Source organism: Danio rerio, chromosome 14 (assembly GCF_049306965.1).
Source record: "Danio rerio strain Tuebingen ecotype United States chromosome 14, GRCz12tu, whole genome shotgun sequence".
In the NCBI taxonomy this organism is placed as follows: Eukaryota; Metazoa; Chordata; class Actinopteri; order Cypriniformes; family Danionidae; genus Danio; species Danio rerio.
In genome coordinates, this window is record NC_133189.1 from 7181359 (window position 1) to 7198757 (window position 17399).

Here is a 17399-nt window from a genome sequence, read left to right on the forward strand (position 1 = left end):
GAATTCGTACGAATTAGCCACTAAACTGCCAAAACATAAAATACTTACGTTTTCTCGTGAGATCAGGCTGGCTTTTCGTAACTTTTTGATTTAGTGGCTAATTCGTATGAATTCGTAGATCTCATTCGTAGAATTTAGTAGAATTTGCTTTCCCCAATAACGGTTGGGTTTAGGGGCGGGGTTTAGGGCCATGTCTTTTAAAAAAAAATCATACATTTTTAATTGTACTGAATTTTCGGTCACCCAAAGTGTATCAGCCAAAAAAAGTTATGCTAATTAATGGACTCTCTAATTTTTAAAACTGCAAGCATTAAAAGCTTATATTAAAATATATATGGTTATCGTTCAATATTAAAAATAATTATTGAGATTGCATTTTTGCCATATATGGGATTAGTTGCTAGGGTGCTATGAATGGTTGCTAGGGTGTGGCGTGAGAGCTTCGTAATGATCCTGACAGACTGACAGGTTGTCAAATGAGCCCACCCCATGTTTCTGCCACACTGATAATGATCAGTGACATTTGTAACGGCAGTCTATTCATAACTTTTTGATTTAGTGGCTAATTCGTATGAATTCACACGATCTCATTCGTACAATTTAGTAGGATCTGCTTATCCTCAATGATGGCTGTTTAAGGGCGGGGTTTGGTGCCATGCCTTTAAAAAAAAAAAAAAAATCATTCATTTTTAATTGTACGAATTAGCCACTAAACTAACAAAGCATAAAACAGTTAAGTTTCCTCGTGAGATCAGGCTGGCTTGTTAGTCATCAACTGTCATCAATATGTATATCTAAAAAAGTCTCACCATGTATCCAGGTGGTCCTGGTGGACCTGGAGGTCCTGCGGGTCCAGGCTGTGAAATCATCTGAACCTGTAGAGAGTTGAAAAAAACAACAACACTCATATTGTACAAGTAAAAAATGACTGCACTCGTAAGGGCTGGTTTATACTTCTGCATCGAGTGATGGCCATGACCCACGGTGCATGTCTTGCACATAGCCATTTATTTATACCTCTGCATGCTGTTTGTGTTGCTCTGCAAAAACATTTCCGAAATGCTAGCTGGCGGTAGGTTATGTTATGTTCCTCTGTATCAAGTTTCTTTGCGGGTTTTTTTTTTTTACCTATCTTAATGTACAAGTAACTAAAAAGGTAAGGTAATTATAAGGTAAACATAAAACAAAAACTTCCACCCGGAGCTCCTTCACGAGACTCGACACTTGCAAACACTCGCTTCATCGGGCTCGTGGCTCTTAGCACCACCCACACTCGGCACAGCTACCAAGCCGACCAATCACAGAGCTTGTGCTATGCATCGTTCCGATGTGTAGTTACATTTTTTGAGTGTTGCGGGCTATGCGACTACGTGAAGGCTGTGCTGCACCATACGAATGAGCTTGATGCAGAAGTATAAATCAGCCTTAACGCTACAGTTTTAATGTACCAAAACCAACCAAGTTGGGTTCGATTGTACGTACCAGATTGTCTTCTAGTATAGAGTCTCCTTTCTCTCCTTTCTGCCCATCCATTCCCTATGACACATTTGATCAATTTTAACAATATGCTAAAATATTAACAAGATGATTTAGAAGAAATCAGTTTGAATACTTACAGAGAGACCCGAGAGGCCCATTTCTCCCTTCTCGCCCTTCTCTCCAGATTCACCAGGCTCTCCAGTGTCTCCCTTATCACCCTGACATTTAAATAAACCCATAAATAAAAGTTAAAATAAAATTACTTAATATTTTAATTGTGATTAATGTCTTTTTACCCTTTAAAAATGCTTATAGAACAAAAAATAGTCAAAATACATATCTGTAAAATCAGCAGTATAATATATGCAATTTTCATCATGTAATTAGTAATCTATGTTGGATTACACATTTGTAGCTACTCAAATACAAGTAAACAACTGATATTCTTCTAAATAGATTAAACCAGTGATCACCTTTTCACCATCGACCCCAGCAGGTCCAGGTAAGCCAAGTTCACCCTGAATTTATAAACCAAAAATATTTTAAGAAATATAAAACTGATATTTATCATAATCCTATTACTTAAAGCAGGGGTCACCAAACTTGTTCCTGGAGGGCCGATCTCCAGCAGATTTTAGTTCCAACCCTAATCAAACACACCTGAACAAGCTAATCAAGGTCTTACTAGGTATACTTGAAAAATCCAGGCAGGTGTGTTAAAAATCCAGGCAAGATGGAGCTAAACCCTGCAGGGACACCGGCCCTCAAGGACCAGGATTGGTGACCCCTGACTTAAAGGGACAGTTCACCCAAATTCTGTCATCATTTACTCTGTCAAAAACCTGTTTGAGTTTTTCCCTGAAAGAAAAAAAAAAAGATATTTTGAAGAATGTTGGAAACCTTTAACTGTTGGCTTCAATAGTATTAGTCAATAGTTGTCAAAAAAGAAGATATTTTGAAGAATGTTGAAAGCCTTTAATGGTTGACTTTAATAATACTAGTCAATAGTTTTAAAAAAATAGATATTTTGAAAAATGTTGAAAGCTTTTAACTGTTGGCTTTAATAGTAATGGTCTAGTTGTCAAAGAAATTATATATTTTGAAGAATGTTGAAAGCCTTTAACTTTTGGCTTCAATATTATTAGTCAAAAGTTGTAAAAAAATATATATTTTAAAGAATGTTGACAGCCTTCAACCGTTGAATTGAATAATATTAGTCAATAGTTGTCAAAAAATAGATATTTTGAAGAATGTTGGAAACCTTTAACTGTTGGCTTCAATAGTATTAGTCAATAGTTGTCAAAAAAGAAGATATTTTGAAGAATGTTGAAAGCCTTTAATGGTTGACTTTAATATAACTAGTCAATAGTTATCAAAAAATAGATATTTTGAAAAATGTTGAAAGCTTTTAACTGTTGGCTTTGATAGTAATGGTCAATAGTTGTCAAAGAAATTAGATATTTTGAAGAATGTTGAAAGCTTTTAACTGTTGGCTTTAATAGTATTTTTCCTAATATGGCAGACAATGGTGACAAGTTTCAAACATTCTTTAAAATATCTTCTTTTCATCTTTTGTGTCCAACCGAAGGAAAAAACACTGTAAAAAATATTGGGTTCAAAACAATTCTTTCATATTGTCCCAACAAAAATATTTACAAGTTTAAGTGAGTTGAACATAAAACTATTAATTTGTCCCCAAAAACCTAATAATTGTGTTATTTCAACTCATTGTAAATAAGTAGTTTAAACAAGCAGCAAATTAAATTTTTGAGTGAACTTATAAAGGTTCAGAACCACTTGATGGTAAGTTTTTTTTTTTTATTTTGGTGTGAACTACCCCATTATACCAAACTTAGGTAATGCATTCTGGCAAATCCTTCATGCAGATTTCATGAAAACACCAAATCAAAATGTGAACGAAGCTTACCTTTGGACCTTCTTGTCCTGGTGGTCCCGGAGGGCCAGGTGGACCCTGTTTGGTAAGTAAATGGAACATATTTAAAGCTTGTAAAATTGCATTTTTCCAAACCCACTTTACCACAAACGTCTGATAGACCTCATTTTATGACAGCTATATAACAAGGAAATGTTTTCCCAGTATAATTCTTCATGTGTAATCCCTTCAGGATCTCAAATGTTTTAGAGTTTGAAAACAACATCCTTAATGATGCTTAACAATGTCGATGGCATTCTTTGAAGGAAATACTGTTATTCTTTAGACCGTTACAAACCAAAATTATGACTGATATTTTTCAGCAGATTTCAATGCATCTGCACAATGTGCCATCAGGGTTGGTGGTTCGATAATCATCTCAGAGTGATTTCAGTGTTGATAGAGATGACCGCAAAGTCTTGCAGACATTGAAAACGACAAAACTCCTAATTTTTCCTCCCATTTCGTAATTGCTATGACAAAACACAGACGTTCAAAGAAAGGCATCATCCAGAACATTTAAACAGACATTATAAATGTAACCACAAGAACCATTCATTAAACAACCCAGATGCACATTGCCAGAGGAAGAATATCAACAAACAATTCAACCAAAAATTTTCTGTTGTATTACAAAAACACTTATTTGAATCATTTTTAATAAGCCATGTTTACTTCAATGTTTTATACATAATTATTCATACAGGCCTTCATTCCAAAGAGCCAGCATTTAGATAATAAACCGAGCAGGACCCAGTACTGAGGTCTGAGGAACACCCTGCTGTAATGGCAGAGTCTGAGATCTGTTAGCCATGTTTACTTCAATGTTTCATAGATAATGATGCGTACATGGCACAGCCTTTTGATACTGCTACTGCCAATACAAACAAAAGACATCATCTGTATAGTATAAATGAAAACTGCTTTAGAAAGGGTCATGAATGACCTCCTCGTCATAGTTGATTCTGATGGTTTGTAGCACTTTTTGTTAGGATTTTAGTGCTGCATTTGATAAAATATATATAATTTTATTGTTGGAACTGGATTGAACCTTTTCGTGCATACCATCACACTGGTGCGATCAGCCTTGGTTCCTGAAGTGTATGATCACACCGGTGTGATTAGAACTTTCAGAGCACATGTCATCAACTGTTTCCTCAGCTGTAACCTATCTAGACTTCACATCACTGGAGGAAAGGGCTTTACCCAGCATATAACAAATAATACAATCATTACAAAACGATTTAAAAGACAAATATGTGTTCTATCACATATTTGAGAATCGGAGTATCTGCAATTTCACAATATAATTAGAACATGTGTCAATATTTACAGAAAAGGGCAAAAAGAAAAAAGTTTGATATATACATAGATCATTGGGGCTGGTGGGTCACGTGATAAACTTGACGCGCCCCCTTGGGAATTTTAGAACACAATGGATTCTATGTAATGGTCACAAAAATAAACCGGCAGGAGGGTCAGCTGGACTATTTAAAAGTCACATATGAAAGGGTTAACAGTATATTCCAGAATGCTACTTGTTTTTCTATCTGAACACAAAATTAGATGGAATTTAAGGCGTGAAGTTTATATTCGTGATTTGACGAAGCCACAATTCTTTCAGAAATCAGATACAGATAAAAAAGAAGGAGCATTCCTAAGCAGCCAATGAGTCCTGTATCTGATTTTTGAAGGAAGTGCGGTTTAAATCAAACACAGAAATTAAATAAACCATGCTTCTGGGTAATATTCCAAACAGCCAGCGTTTAGCTTCTAAACAGAGCAGGACCCAATACTGAGCCCTGAGGAACACCCTGCTGTAATGGCACAGTCGGAGATCTGTTATCCATGTTTACTTCAACGCTTTTATAAATAATGATGCATACAATACAAACAAAAATCATGATTTGTTTAGATTTTTGCAGGATTTAGTGCTGACATTAAATAAAATATATAATTTTATTGCTGGAACTGGATTTCTGGCACTGCATTGAACTGGAACTGAAAATATGATCTAAAATGTTGCCAGTTTTTTCTACCTGAACACCAGCACATTTCAGACTCATTACAGCCAATACATCAGAGTGTTCTTCAGGGCTCAGTACTGGCGCCTGCTCTGTTTAGAATCTAAATGTTGGCTTTTGGAATATTAGGAGCATGGTCTGGGAAATCCTTGCTATGTAAAGAAATAGCACTAGGGTTTATTTAACTTCAGTGTTTGATGGAATTCGAGGCTTGAAGTTTAAATTTGTGATTTGGCTAAACAACAACTCCTTCAAAAATCTGATACAGAATTCATTGGATGCTTAGAAACGTTCCTTCTTTTGATAGTTTTAAAAAACTATACTCGAAAAACTTTAATTGTGGCTGTGTTTATTGTATCAGATGTTAAGTATTATTTATATTTCATTCTGTAAAGCATTTTGTAATAATTTTATTATTAGAAAGATGCATTGCATGTAATTAAACGATAAAATAATACAATTAATAAAACTAATGAAATGAATCGCATTATATAAAAAGATCAAACTCCATAAACAACCGTTATATTGAAACTTCAATGCTTTTGGCAACTGCAAAATCATGAATTATTAATCTGAATTAAACTATTGTTTTCATTTCACACGCACACATAGTGAGTATTTGTTAGGGGTCAAGATCAGCCTTAAATAAAAAAAAATAAATAAATAAACAAAAAATAAAATAAAATAAAATAAAATAAAATAAAATAAAAATTAAATTAAATTAAATTAAATTAAATTAAATTAAATTAAATTAAATTAAATTAAAAATTTTAACATTAAAAATTAAAATAAATTAAATTAAATGTTTAAATAAAATCAAAAATTTAAATAATGTAATAAAAAAATTAAATAAATAAATAATTTAAAAAAGGATTTAATAAAATTAAAAATAAAAATAAACAAAACAAAACAAAAAACAAGAAAAAAAATAAAAATAAAATAAAATAAAATAATAAAAAATATTAAATAAAAGCACAAATAGCAACCCATGCTACAGTATGGTTACCGAGACACTGATGGTTTTGATGGCCTGCCAGAAAAAAATAAGTCAACCAGATTTTCAGAACATGTAATGACATTTGGTTTTAATATAACCATGCATTTATGGTCATCTGAGGTTTGCATAATTGCATAGCAGGAAGTCTATCCAGTAACAACAAATTAACATGAATCCCAAACTGGCAAAAGTAATAGTTGTTGAGAAGTTTTCCAAGCAATAACCATTAATACAAACCACAGCTCACCTGAAAGGCATCTAAGAGTTTTCCATTGAAGTCGATGATGTCACCAGATGCTGACATGCCTTTCTCACCGGGGCGACCCTGATTTGATGAAAACATTTCTGGTCACACAAATGTGCACATTTTCTCACATTTTAAGAGCTACAATTAGTGGCCACTTTATTAGGTACACCTGTCCAACTGCACGATAACACAAATTTCTAATCAGCCAATCACATGGCAGCAACTCAATGCATTTAGGCATGTGGACATGATCAAGACGATTTGCTGCAGTTCAAACCGAGCATCAGAATGGAGAGGAAAGGTGATTTAAGTGTCTTTGAATGTAGCATGGTTGTTGGTGCCAGACGAGCTGGTCTGAGTATTTCAGAAATTGCTGATCTACTGGGATTTTCACGCACAACCATCTCTAGGGTTTACAGAGAATGGTGAGAAAAAGAAAAATATCCAGTGAGTGGCAGTTCTGTAGACGCAAATGCCTTGTTGATGCCAGAGGTCAGAGGAGAATGGCCAGACTGGTTCAAGCTGATAGAAAGGCAACAGTAACTCAAATGACCACTCGTTACAACCGAGGTCTACAGAAGAGCAGCTCTGAATGCACAATATGTCCAACCAATGTCCAGGCGGATGGGCTACAGCAGCAACGGAACCCACTGGGTGACACCGGGTCCTGTAAGCTAAACTGAGGCCACAATTCACACAGGCTCACCAAAATTGGACTATAGAAAATTGGAAAAACGTTGCCTGGTCTGATGAGTCTCGATTTCTGCTACGACATTTGGATGTAGGGTCCGAATTTGGTGAAAGCAATATAAGAGCATGAATCCATACTGCCTTGTATCAATGGTTCAGGTTTGTTGGTGCTGGTGGTGTAATGGTGTGGGGGATATATAAATATTTTTTGGCACACTTTGGGCCCATTAGTACCAATTGAGCATTGTGTCAACACCACAGCCTACCTCAGGATTGTTGCTGACCGTGTCCATCCCTTTATGCCCACAGTGTACTCCTCTTCTCATGGCTATTTCCAGCAGGATAACACACCATGTCATAAAGTGTGAATCATCCCAGACTGGTTTCATGAACATGACAATGAGTTCACTGTACTCAAATGGCCTCCACAGGCACCAGATCTCAATCCAATACAGCACCTTCAAGATGTGGTGGAGCGAGAGATTCACATCATGGATGTGAAGCCGACAAATCTGCAGCAACTGCGTGATGCTATCATGTCAATATAGAGCAAAATCTCAGAGGAATATTGCTAGTACCTTGTTGAATCTATACCACAAAGGATTAAAACCATTTAGAAGGCAAAAATGGGTCCAACCCGGTACTAGTAAGGTGTACCTAATAAAGTGACCGGTGAGTGTATATACTTTTAATCGAAAGCAATATTTATTGAACTGTGATCTTACATTGCTTCATACAAGGAGGCATAATTCATACTTACTCTCAAGTGGTTCCAAAACTTTATGAGTTTCTTTATTCTGTTAAACACAAAATAAGATATTTTGAAGAAAGCTGAAAACCGGTAACCATTGACTTCCATAGTGGGAAAACATAAATTACAAATGGTTCCAGCTTTCCAGATTTCTTCACAATATCTTCTTCTCTTGTGTTTAATGGAAGTAAGAAAGCCCAACAGGTCTGGAACAAGTGAAGGGTGGATTTTCAAGGATTTTCATTTTGGGGTAAACTATCCCTTTAAAGATTTATTCAACCAATGTTTTAAATATGGCTAAAACTCATGAATTGCATTTTGTAAATTTAACAATGTACTCTGAGGTCCACTTAATAATGTTAGCAGGATGTTTATATCATAAACCATCATAGTAATAGCCTATTTTATACCATGTTTTGGAGGCTTTCTTTGAAACTTTCCGTTTTAATGGACGGAAACCATTTCGGTAGCTTGGTTTCAATAAAAGCTGTTTTTGGACTAAATGGGAAGTTCGAGTTCCAGAAACTTAAAGCTTCAGGAACATTTGATTATTTAGTACAATGACCTGATTTAAGTGAAAGGAATAATTTTTAAAATGTTTTTTTCAGCTTAATAAGAGCTCATTTAAATGTACATGACACAGCTTTTTTACATTAGGTCACATGACTAGCCAAATACCACTCAGTTCATTAGTGCATTTCTACTAATGAAAAAAATATATATATTCAAAAAATATATATATTCTGCATAATTTAGTCCAAAATCACTGCCAGTGTGTGAGTGGGCTTTATTTATAGTGTAATTTACAAATATTTAACATTATTAACTATCAAGATACTAACTTATGTCATCTGTATGATACTAAGCTCTTTGATCAGATTAAGTTATAAGCATTTCATTTATTTTGAAGATCTGAAGTAAACGATCAATTGTATGGTAATAAAGTTCACACAAAAGCATGTCGAAGTCACTTACCAAATTACATTTAAATGTTAAGGCACTTTCTAACATTAAATAACGACAATAACCAGTCACACAATCACTTCTGCCAATAACAATTAACCATTTTGATTACATCACTCCCCACTTTACATTAGATTCTCTGTAAAATCGAATACTCTCTATAATCTGAAGCGTCAGCTGTAGTCACTGTGTGCTGTGAAGGGACTTTCACACCGGCTGTGGAAAGCACTGCTCTATGAAACACATTCATTTTAATAGGTGCAAAAGCAGTGGAGTGCACCTTTGATTAGCTGACAGGGCATTTTAATGTTGTATACTTGTTCCTGCTGCTTTCAATAGTGCTGCTGTGTTGTCATGACAACGTAAATGATCTCTTTTGACTTGTTTACTGTAAATACAATTGTACTTTTAATAACTGTGTGTGTGTTTGTGTTTTGTCAGTATAGTTTAATGTTGAGCTACATTTAAAAATGTCCTACAAAATTATATTATTTAATAAAACATAAAACAATTATAACATTACAAAGCAATCATTTCAGTTATTTTTTTAGTTAAGTGAATCCAACGTTTTTGGTTTTGGTTTCAGCCCAGAATTTTCATTTCGGTGCATCTCTAATATTTTCCATACGGCGAATGGGACATTGTGCACTATATAGACAGTGTAAATATGCTTTTCTTTGTGGTAAATGGAGTGTGATTTCACATTGTTTCAGGTATTATTACAATTTTGTAATAACGAAAATCAAAATTCACATTAAAAAAATCTCTCACCGTTTCACCCTGAGGCCCTTGTTCTCCAACATCACCTTTATCTCCCTGAAAAATATATGAAGCCCAAATCAAACCATACAATCAAGCACACCAATGTTATCTAGTTATTCCATGTCTGGTACAAGAATCACTATAAATACAATATATACAGCTGAAGTCAAAACTATTACCCCTTCAAGTTAAATTTTTAATTATTTTAAAGATATTACCCCAAACGCAAAAGCACAGTACTTAATATGTTAATAGATATTTTTCATGATTCTAGTTTTCAGCTTGAAAAGCTATTTAAAGGCTGAATTGGGTTAATTAGGGAAGCTATGGTTTTAGGCAAGACATTGTATAACGATGGTTTGTTCTGTAGACAATCAAAAAACAATATTACTTAAGGGGCTAATAACATTGACCTTAAAATGTCTTTAAAAAAATTAAATACTGGTTTTATTCTAGTCGAAATAAAAGGTAACACTTTATAATAACTACACACTATGAATCATGTACTAAGCATTAGCATATAGTGATTTCATTATCTGTTAAGCATTAACTAATTAAGCGTTAGTTTATAACCGCAGCTACAAAAGCTCTATTCTTGACTTACAAACATATTTAAAATGTGCTTAATAATTGTATTTTCATACTTTGTTAATGATTTATTTTTCATTACTAAATTAAGTATCACAATATTTACAAACCATTTGTATTTAAGAGTAGGTGAGGGTTTTTAGGATAATTCAGAATGAGTCAGTAAATGATTGATAAACTATTGAAATCAACATTTATATGTCTTATTATTCAGGCATATATTAATGGTTACTATGTATGTTAATAAATGCCTTATATACTCAACTTCATCTAGTTTTGTGACCTAATCTAAAGTGAGGACTATTCATGCTTTATAAAACCTTTATAAATGACAAATAAAGGCTCAATTAAATCAAAAACAGGAAAAATGACATTATTCATTCCTGTTCATTTAAAGATGCTCAAATGAAACGGTACTTTAAATGAAAAATAAATCTTTGCAACCTGATCTAAAATAAAAATCACTGTAGAGTTTAAACATTGCATCTTATTACATTGTTAAATTATTATATTGTTGTTGTTGTTTTATCCAGTTCTTTGTCGCATTTTGACACTCCTGTTTTTCGGCAATGTTTAAACTTTAAAATAATTTTACTTTTTAGGAAAGATTGCAAAGATTATTCTTCATTTAATTCTGATAGTCCTCACTTTATATTACTTCACAAAACTGTGTGAAGTTAAGTTAATAAAGCATTTACTAACATATTAGTTAACTATTAGTATGCCTGAATAATAAGACATATAAACGTTTATTTCCATAGTTTATTAATCATATACGAACTCATTCTTAGGCCCACATGGAATCTGCGCGCGCAGAATTCCGCAGATTTTCAGCAGATTTCTGCATATTTTTAGCCCATTATTAATTCTGTTTATTTACTTGAGTAAATGTGTAAATCTGAATTTATTCAGTTTTTATTCAGTCATATATATATATTACTTTTTATTTAATATATTAAGGTTTTAGTTATAATACTCCGCTGGATACTCCCAAAATAATTCTGCAGAAATCCACAGATTTGTACCAAAATCCTCTGCAGAAATAGCAAAAACGTCCGCAGATTCCGTCTGGCCCTGCTCAGTCTGAATTATCCTAAAAACCCTCAACTACTCTTAAATACAACTGGTTTGTAAATAATGTGATACTTAATTTAGTAATGAAAAATAAATTATTAACTAAGTATGAAAATACAATTAGCACATTATATAGGTGCTAATATGTCAAGAATACAGCATATGTAGCTGCAGTTATAAACTGCTTACTAACGTCTATTAAGGTAGAGTTAATGCTTAACAAATAATGAATTCACTAGATACTAATGCTTAGTAAATGATTCATAGTGTGTAGTTATTATAAAGTGTTACCAAATAAGACTTTCTCCAGAAGAAAAAATATTTTAGGAAATACAGTGAAAAATTCCTTGCTGTTAAACATCATCTGAGAAATATTAAAAAAAGGAAATCACAGGAAGGTGAATCATTTTGACTTCAACTGTATGATAGAAAGAGCTTCACTCAGCGCTCACCTTCAGCCCTGGTAGCCCATCGATTCCTCTCTCACCCTGAAAGCCTCTTTCTCCCTGCTCGCCCTGCCAAACATATACAGAGCTTTTAAATCAATAAAGAGCAGATTGGAGAGAAAGACTGAAGCACTTATGCTTGAACAGAGCAATCAGGTCCATATGAAGGCCATTACTCTATGAAATCATTCCTATTGTGCTTCTAATGATCAGCTAATGGTCAGATGGTATGACGAAACTGAGCACAAGATCAAACATTAAAATTTGTGATGAGAGGACAGAATTAAATCTGTGGCTAAAAAATGAAAAACAGAAGATAAATACACAATATTTTTTCCCAAAATGTTATTGTGTGTTTTATATTTAACAATCACAATTCAAGAAATTAAATTAAAGGGAAGCTATTTTGTAAAAATCCCTTTAATAAGGGGTTATACAATGTGTTGTTACAGCCAGTCTATAATGTTACAAATTAATTAATTCTATAGTCTATAGAAACACTTTGATTCCCCGATTGTATGTGTTATCAGAGGGGGAAAGCCCCTGTCATTAGTGACAATCTCTCCCTCATTAGCATAAACAGCCCTAAGTAAGAAGCAGCCATCCGCCATTAGAGTTTTCACAGCTGCTGAAGATAACGTCAGCGACTGATTCCGAGTTCAGACTGCACGGTTTTCAAAGTAGTCACATCACAGATGTTTTCTCACTGCATGACTATGTGGAGTAGTGTTCCGTCGCTTCTGTTCACACTGCATGACTTTATATTAGAAAGAATCGCAGACAACTTTGCAACGCAGGCTTATTGTGGAAACGTAGCCGAGCGGACATTTCTGGAAACCGCAAAATACGTCCCAGGAGGTACGTATTCGAGCAGTTTTTGTTTTCGCGAATCTGCGAGAGGCCGCTGTACACGCTTTTTCGCGTCTCGGACACCTCTAGGGAGCGCGCGCCATTCGCGCCCGCGCTGTTCTCATGTGAAAAGCCGCCGGAGGCCGCTGTGGAGCGACCGTCCGTCCGACTGACTGGCTGGCCAAACGGATATTGTGGTCGATGGTGTCAAATGCAGCACTGAGATCAAGTAAAACTAGTAACGAGATGCACCCTCGGTCAGTGGCTGAGAGTAAATTGTTGGTTAAAGAGTAAATTTAGGTTTAAGGCGATACTCATGTCTCATCACAAAGGGGCAAACAAAACTGACATATAGCCTGCAATCCTTGCACAACATAAAGTTTTATCTGTTCTCTCTCTCTCTTGGTAGTTCCCAATTTAAACATAAGATTTGTGAAACCAGATATAAATTGAATGGGAACAGTCGGGTCGGGTAGAAAATTATTCTAAGCAGGCAGCGGGTAAACAAAGACTGAATATACAATGGGAGCGGTCGGGTGCGGAATAAAACGTGGTAGGAGCAGGTAGCAGACCTCCACTCTAGAGACATCAGAGACTTATTTTACATCTTGTAAAAAGGGACATAATAGATTCCCTTTAAAATAGTTTGCTTTTATATCATAACGGTAAACAAAACTGGGGCAAGAATCCTTCTGACCTTTGTCCCTGGGGGTCCCTGTGGTCCTGGGTAACCCTGATCACCAGCTTCACCCTGTAAAAGTGACAAGTTGCATGTCAAGTAAGGCAACAGATCCTTTCTTTTGTGTTGTGATGTTCATTTTAGTGAAACCTGGTTCTTCCAGACAGTTGTTGATTGGACGAAGATCTGATCTGATGTTACACTCACTAACGTCAATGGCGTTCACACAAAGAATGATAACAATAACTATAACAGTTGTGTCCAGACCTGTGATAATGCTCTGCTTATTGTAAGCTTGTGTCCTTCAGTTTCAAAGTAATGAAAATGGATGTGATCTGCAGCTGCTGTACATTTCTCAAAGACATCAAGGGAAAACAGATGTTGCTGGGTCGATGAGATCCTTCAAAGATCACTGGAACTAGGAGAATTTGTCACTCTGCTTAAAGTTATATCAATATCAGATTTAAGATTTCTTTGCAGTTGCATTTATGTCCTCAGCTTGTATATTTCAAGTGCATTTAACCAGTGGTTCTCCTCATCCACCACCAGTGTGCAGCATCCAACTGAATGGCAGCCATTTTGCGCCAGACCGCACACCACACACCAGCTGATTGGTGAAGAGGAGACAGAGATAAAGCCAATTGGAATATGAGGATGGTTAGAAGGCCATGATGGACAGAGGCCAGTGGGCAGATTTGGCCAGAATGCCGGGGTTAAACCCCTACTCTTTTTCGAAGGAAATCCTGGGATTTTTAACGACCACAGAGAGTCGGGACCTCGGTTTAACGTCTCATCCGCTAGATGGAATGTAACTTCAAATGAACTTCAAATAAAGAAAGACAACGGTGAGGTATTCTATGCTTTATATGATTTATAATGATCTGATCTAGGTGACGCAGAGTAGCACGTTCACCTCAGAGCCATAAGTTCGCTGGGTTGCTGGTTCGATCCTCGGCTCAGTTGGCGTTTCTGTGTGGAGTTTGCATGTTCTTCCTGCTTTCGCATGTGTTTCCTCCAGGTGCTCCGGTTTCCCCCACAGGTGAATTGGGTAGGCTAAAATGTCTATAGTGTATGTGTAGTGTGTGTGTATGGGTTTCCCAGTGATGGGTTATGGCTGGAAGGGCATCCGCTGCGTAAAACATGTGATGGATAAGTTGGCGGTTAATTCCGTTGTGGCGACCCCGGATTAATAAAGGGTCTAAGCCAAAAAGAAAATGAATGAATGAATGAAAAAAAATAAACAGTAAGTATTGACATCCATAGTAGGGAAAACAAATACTATGGAAGCCAGTGATAACAGGTTTCCACCATTTTTTTTAAATATCTTAATTGTTTTATAACAGAGTCACAAATGTTTGAAGAGAGCATTAAGAGTTTAAAGCTTGTCGCACCTCTAAAACGAATGTACTTTTAGTACTTTCAGTTGCAGGGCTCGCTCTTAGGCCCTTTCCTCTTTGTATCTGCTCCCCCATAGTTCAATAATCAGAAAGTATAGCTTGTCATTTCAATTTTATCAAGCCAGATTTATTTACCAATCAGAAAGGCTGATACCATCAAACCCCTACTTGATTCACTTAATGATATAAACATGTCAGGGTTCTGCCACTCTGGTCTTGTAAATTCTTGTTTTGGTGGCAGAGCTCGGACACTACCCATGTCTGGTCCTGTTTCTGTCTCTGTGTGCGCGCGCGCCGTCGTGGGTGTACGCGGAGTGTGCGCGCTGCCGCTTGATGTGGCCGCGCGCGCTCTGCGTCCGTCAGACGCACGCACTCTTGTACTAGTGTTTGTGTTTGTTCTGTCAGCATTGCGCTGCTTTATTCTCGGCGCTTCCGTCTAGTTGGTTTCAGTTTTGGTTGGCGCTGAGATGAAGCATGCGCGTTGCTTATGTGTGAGCGCACGATAAGGTGTTTATCTATCGTGTACTCGTGTCTTGCGTCTCTTGTCAAAGCACGTGGCTCGGTGTATACATTGTGGTCACGTGCTTTTGTCGTGTGCTTCAGTGTTGTGCTTGTCTTGTCATGAGCATGCAGTTAATGAGTTCTCTCATTGGCTGCATGTTCTTGTCCTGTTTTATGTGAGCGCATGGCTTGTGTTGTCTCTGTGTCATGTGCTCTCCTGTCTATTGTCTAGTCCCACCCTCCTTGTTAACTCATTATTAGTTTGTCATGTTCACCTGTGTGTCAATTTACTTTTGCTTTATAATCCCCTCATGTTTTCAGTCCTGTGCCAGTTCGTCGTCGTTATTTCCATGTCCTGCGCTATCCAGTCCTGTTTGTCCTGCCAGCCCATCCAAGTTTGTTTGAGTGTTTGTTTTATAGTTATGTTTTTCCCCCTCGGGGTGGTTTTTGTTGTCCTTTTTGTTTTATTTTTATTAATAAATACCATCTTATGTTGCATTTGAGTCCTTGCTCCCTCATCCTTCCTGAAACCCTGACAAAAGACTCTTGATTTTTATAGGTTTTAATGAATAAACGATGGAAGTGATGGCTTTAAGTGGCAGAAAGTTCATTTCCATAAAGTTTGCCTTTCAAAGTCTTGATTTCAGCCACACTTTAATCAAAACAATTTTGCTTTATGCGCATCTCGGGCTTAAAGCTTGCCTCACCTATAACAAAAAATATACTTTTGGTTCTTTCAGTTGCAGGGCTCGCTCTTAGGCCCTTCTCCATTTCTCTCTGTATCAATAATCTGAGGGCATGGCTTGTCATTTCACTTACATCACACCAGATTTATTGTCCAATCAGAAAGGGTGATATCGTAAATTTTTATAGGTTTTAATGAATAAACAACACACGTGTTGGTTTTTAGTTGCAGAAAGTTTAATTCCATTAACTTTGCCTTTCAACCAATTTTGCTTTATGCGCATTTGGGCCTTAAAGCTTGTCGCACCCCTAAAACAAATGTAGGTTTAGTACATTCAGTTGCAGGGTTTGGTCTGAGGCCCCTCTCATTTTTCTCTCTGTATCAGCTCCCCCATGGTTCAATAACCAGAAAGTATAGCTTTTCATTACATTTTCATCCAGTCAGATTTATTTACCAATCAGAAAGGCTTATACATTCATACCGCTTCTTGACTGTATAATTGATATAAAGACTTGAATGGCTCTTGCTTTCTTTAATGAATAAACAACCAACGTAATGGTTTTAATTTCATTTCCATGAACTTTTCAGCTGATTTCAGCCTACTTTAATCAAAATTTGATCAAAATTTAAGACTCAAAGCTTGCCGCACCACTAAAACAAATGTACTTTGAGTTACGTCATAAAGACTTTCCCTCCAGCCACATCTAAAGGCCACTTTACAATATTCACAGATAAAAATAATCAAGTCCCTGTGTTTTTTCTAATATCCTGTTTCATTTAGAAATAAATCAAATTACCAGAAGTAAAAAGGGTTGCGGACACCGTTTCGTAGAACTATTCATGCGGCTCTAATACAAAGACGAACGGTATATTCCCATAGTATGTTTCTCATCTTAGCTTCTCACACACAGACATGCACTAAAACATTAAGACGAAACTGATATCAGAACCTATTCCAGTCAAACATGGCAGAAACGGATTCAAGACCTTCGAGTAACCAGACGGCGGTGTGTTTTAAGGACAAGCACTTACCAGCACAAAGGGCAAAACGCTCAAACATGCTGTTCACATTTGTGCCAAGAGGAATGAATTTAGTCTTTCAGAAAATTGCGAAATCATTTTCCTAAAAACACATCCAAACATCCTGCCTGTGCTTTCATCTTACCGGATTTCCTGGTAAACCTCTTAGTCCCTGCGGAGAGAGAGAAAACAGTTTTAAAAGAAAGTAGCATTTAATGCTGTGTTTCTCAACCATGTACCTGGAGGACCACCAGCATTGCATGTTTTGGATGTCTCCTTTGTCTGTAACACCCTTTACAGCTCTTTCAGTCTCC

The 17399-nt window shown here is 36.1% G+C and overlaps 2 protein-coding genes across 2 annotated transcripts in view; one reads left to right on the forward strand and one right to left on the reverse strand.

Annotated features, from left to right (window-relative positions):
• Window positions 1-17399, forward strand: part of adam19b (ADAM metallopeptidase domain 19b) — a 248503-nt gene that overhangs the window by 102938 nt on the left and 128166 nt on the right. The gene's annotated exons all lie outside the window — the stretch shown is intronic.
• The window catches only part of col23a1a (collagen type XXIII alpha 1 chain a), a 65794-nt gene that overhangs the window by 16752 nt on the left and 31643 nt on the right, over window positions 1-17399 (reverse strand). The window contains exons 8-17 of the mRNA XM_073922508.1: window positions 17231-17257; window positions 13501-13554; window positions 11961-12023; window positions 9856-9900; window positions 6681-6758; window positions 3407-3451; window positions 1953-1997; window positions 1617-1697; window positions 1483-1536; window positions 810-875 (exon numbers count right to left, since the gene is read on the reverse strand). Coding sequence (XP_073778609.1) covers window positions 810-875; window positions 1483-1536; window positions 1617-1697; window positions 1953-1997; window positions 3407-3451; window positions 6681-6758; window positions 9856-9900; window positions 11961-12023; window positions 13501-13554; window positions 17231-17257 — 558 coding nt within the window. The remainder of the gene's footprint in view (window positions 1-809; window positions 876-1482; window positions 1537-1616; window positions 1698-1952; window positions 1998-3406; window positions 3452-6680; window positions 6759-9855; window positions 9901-11960; window positions 12024-13500; window positions 13555-17230; window positions 17258-17399) is intronic.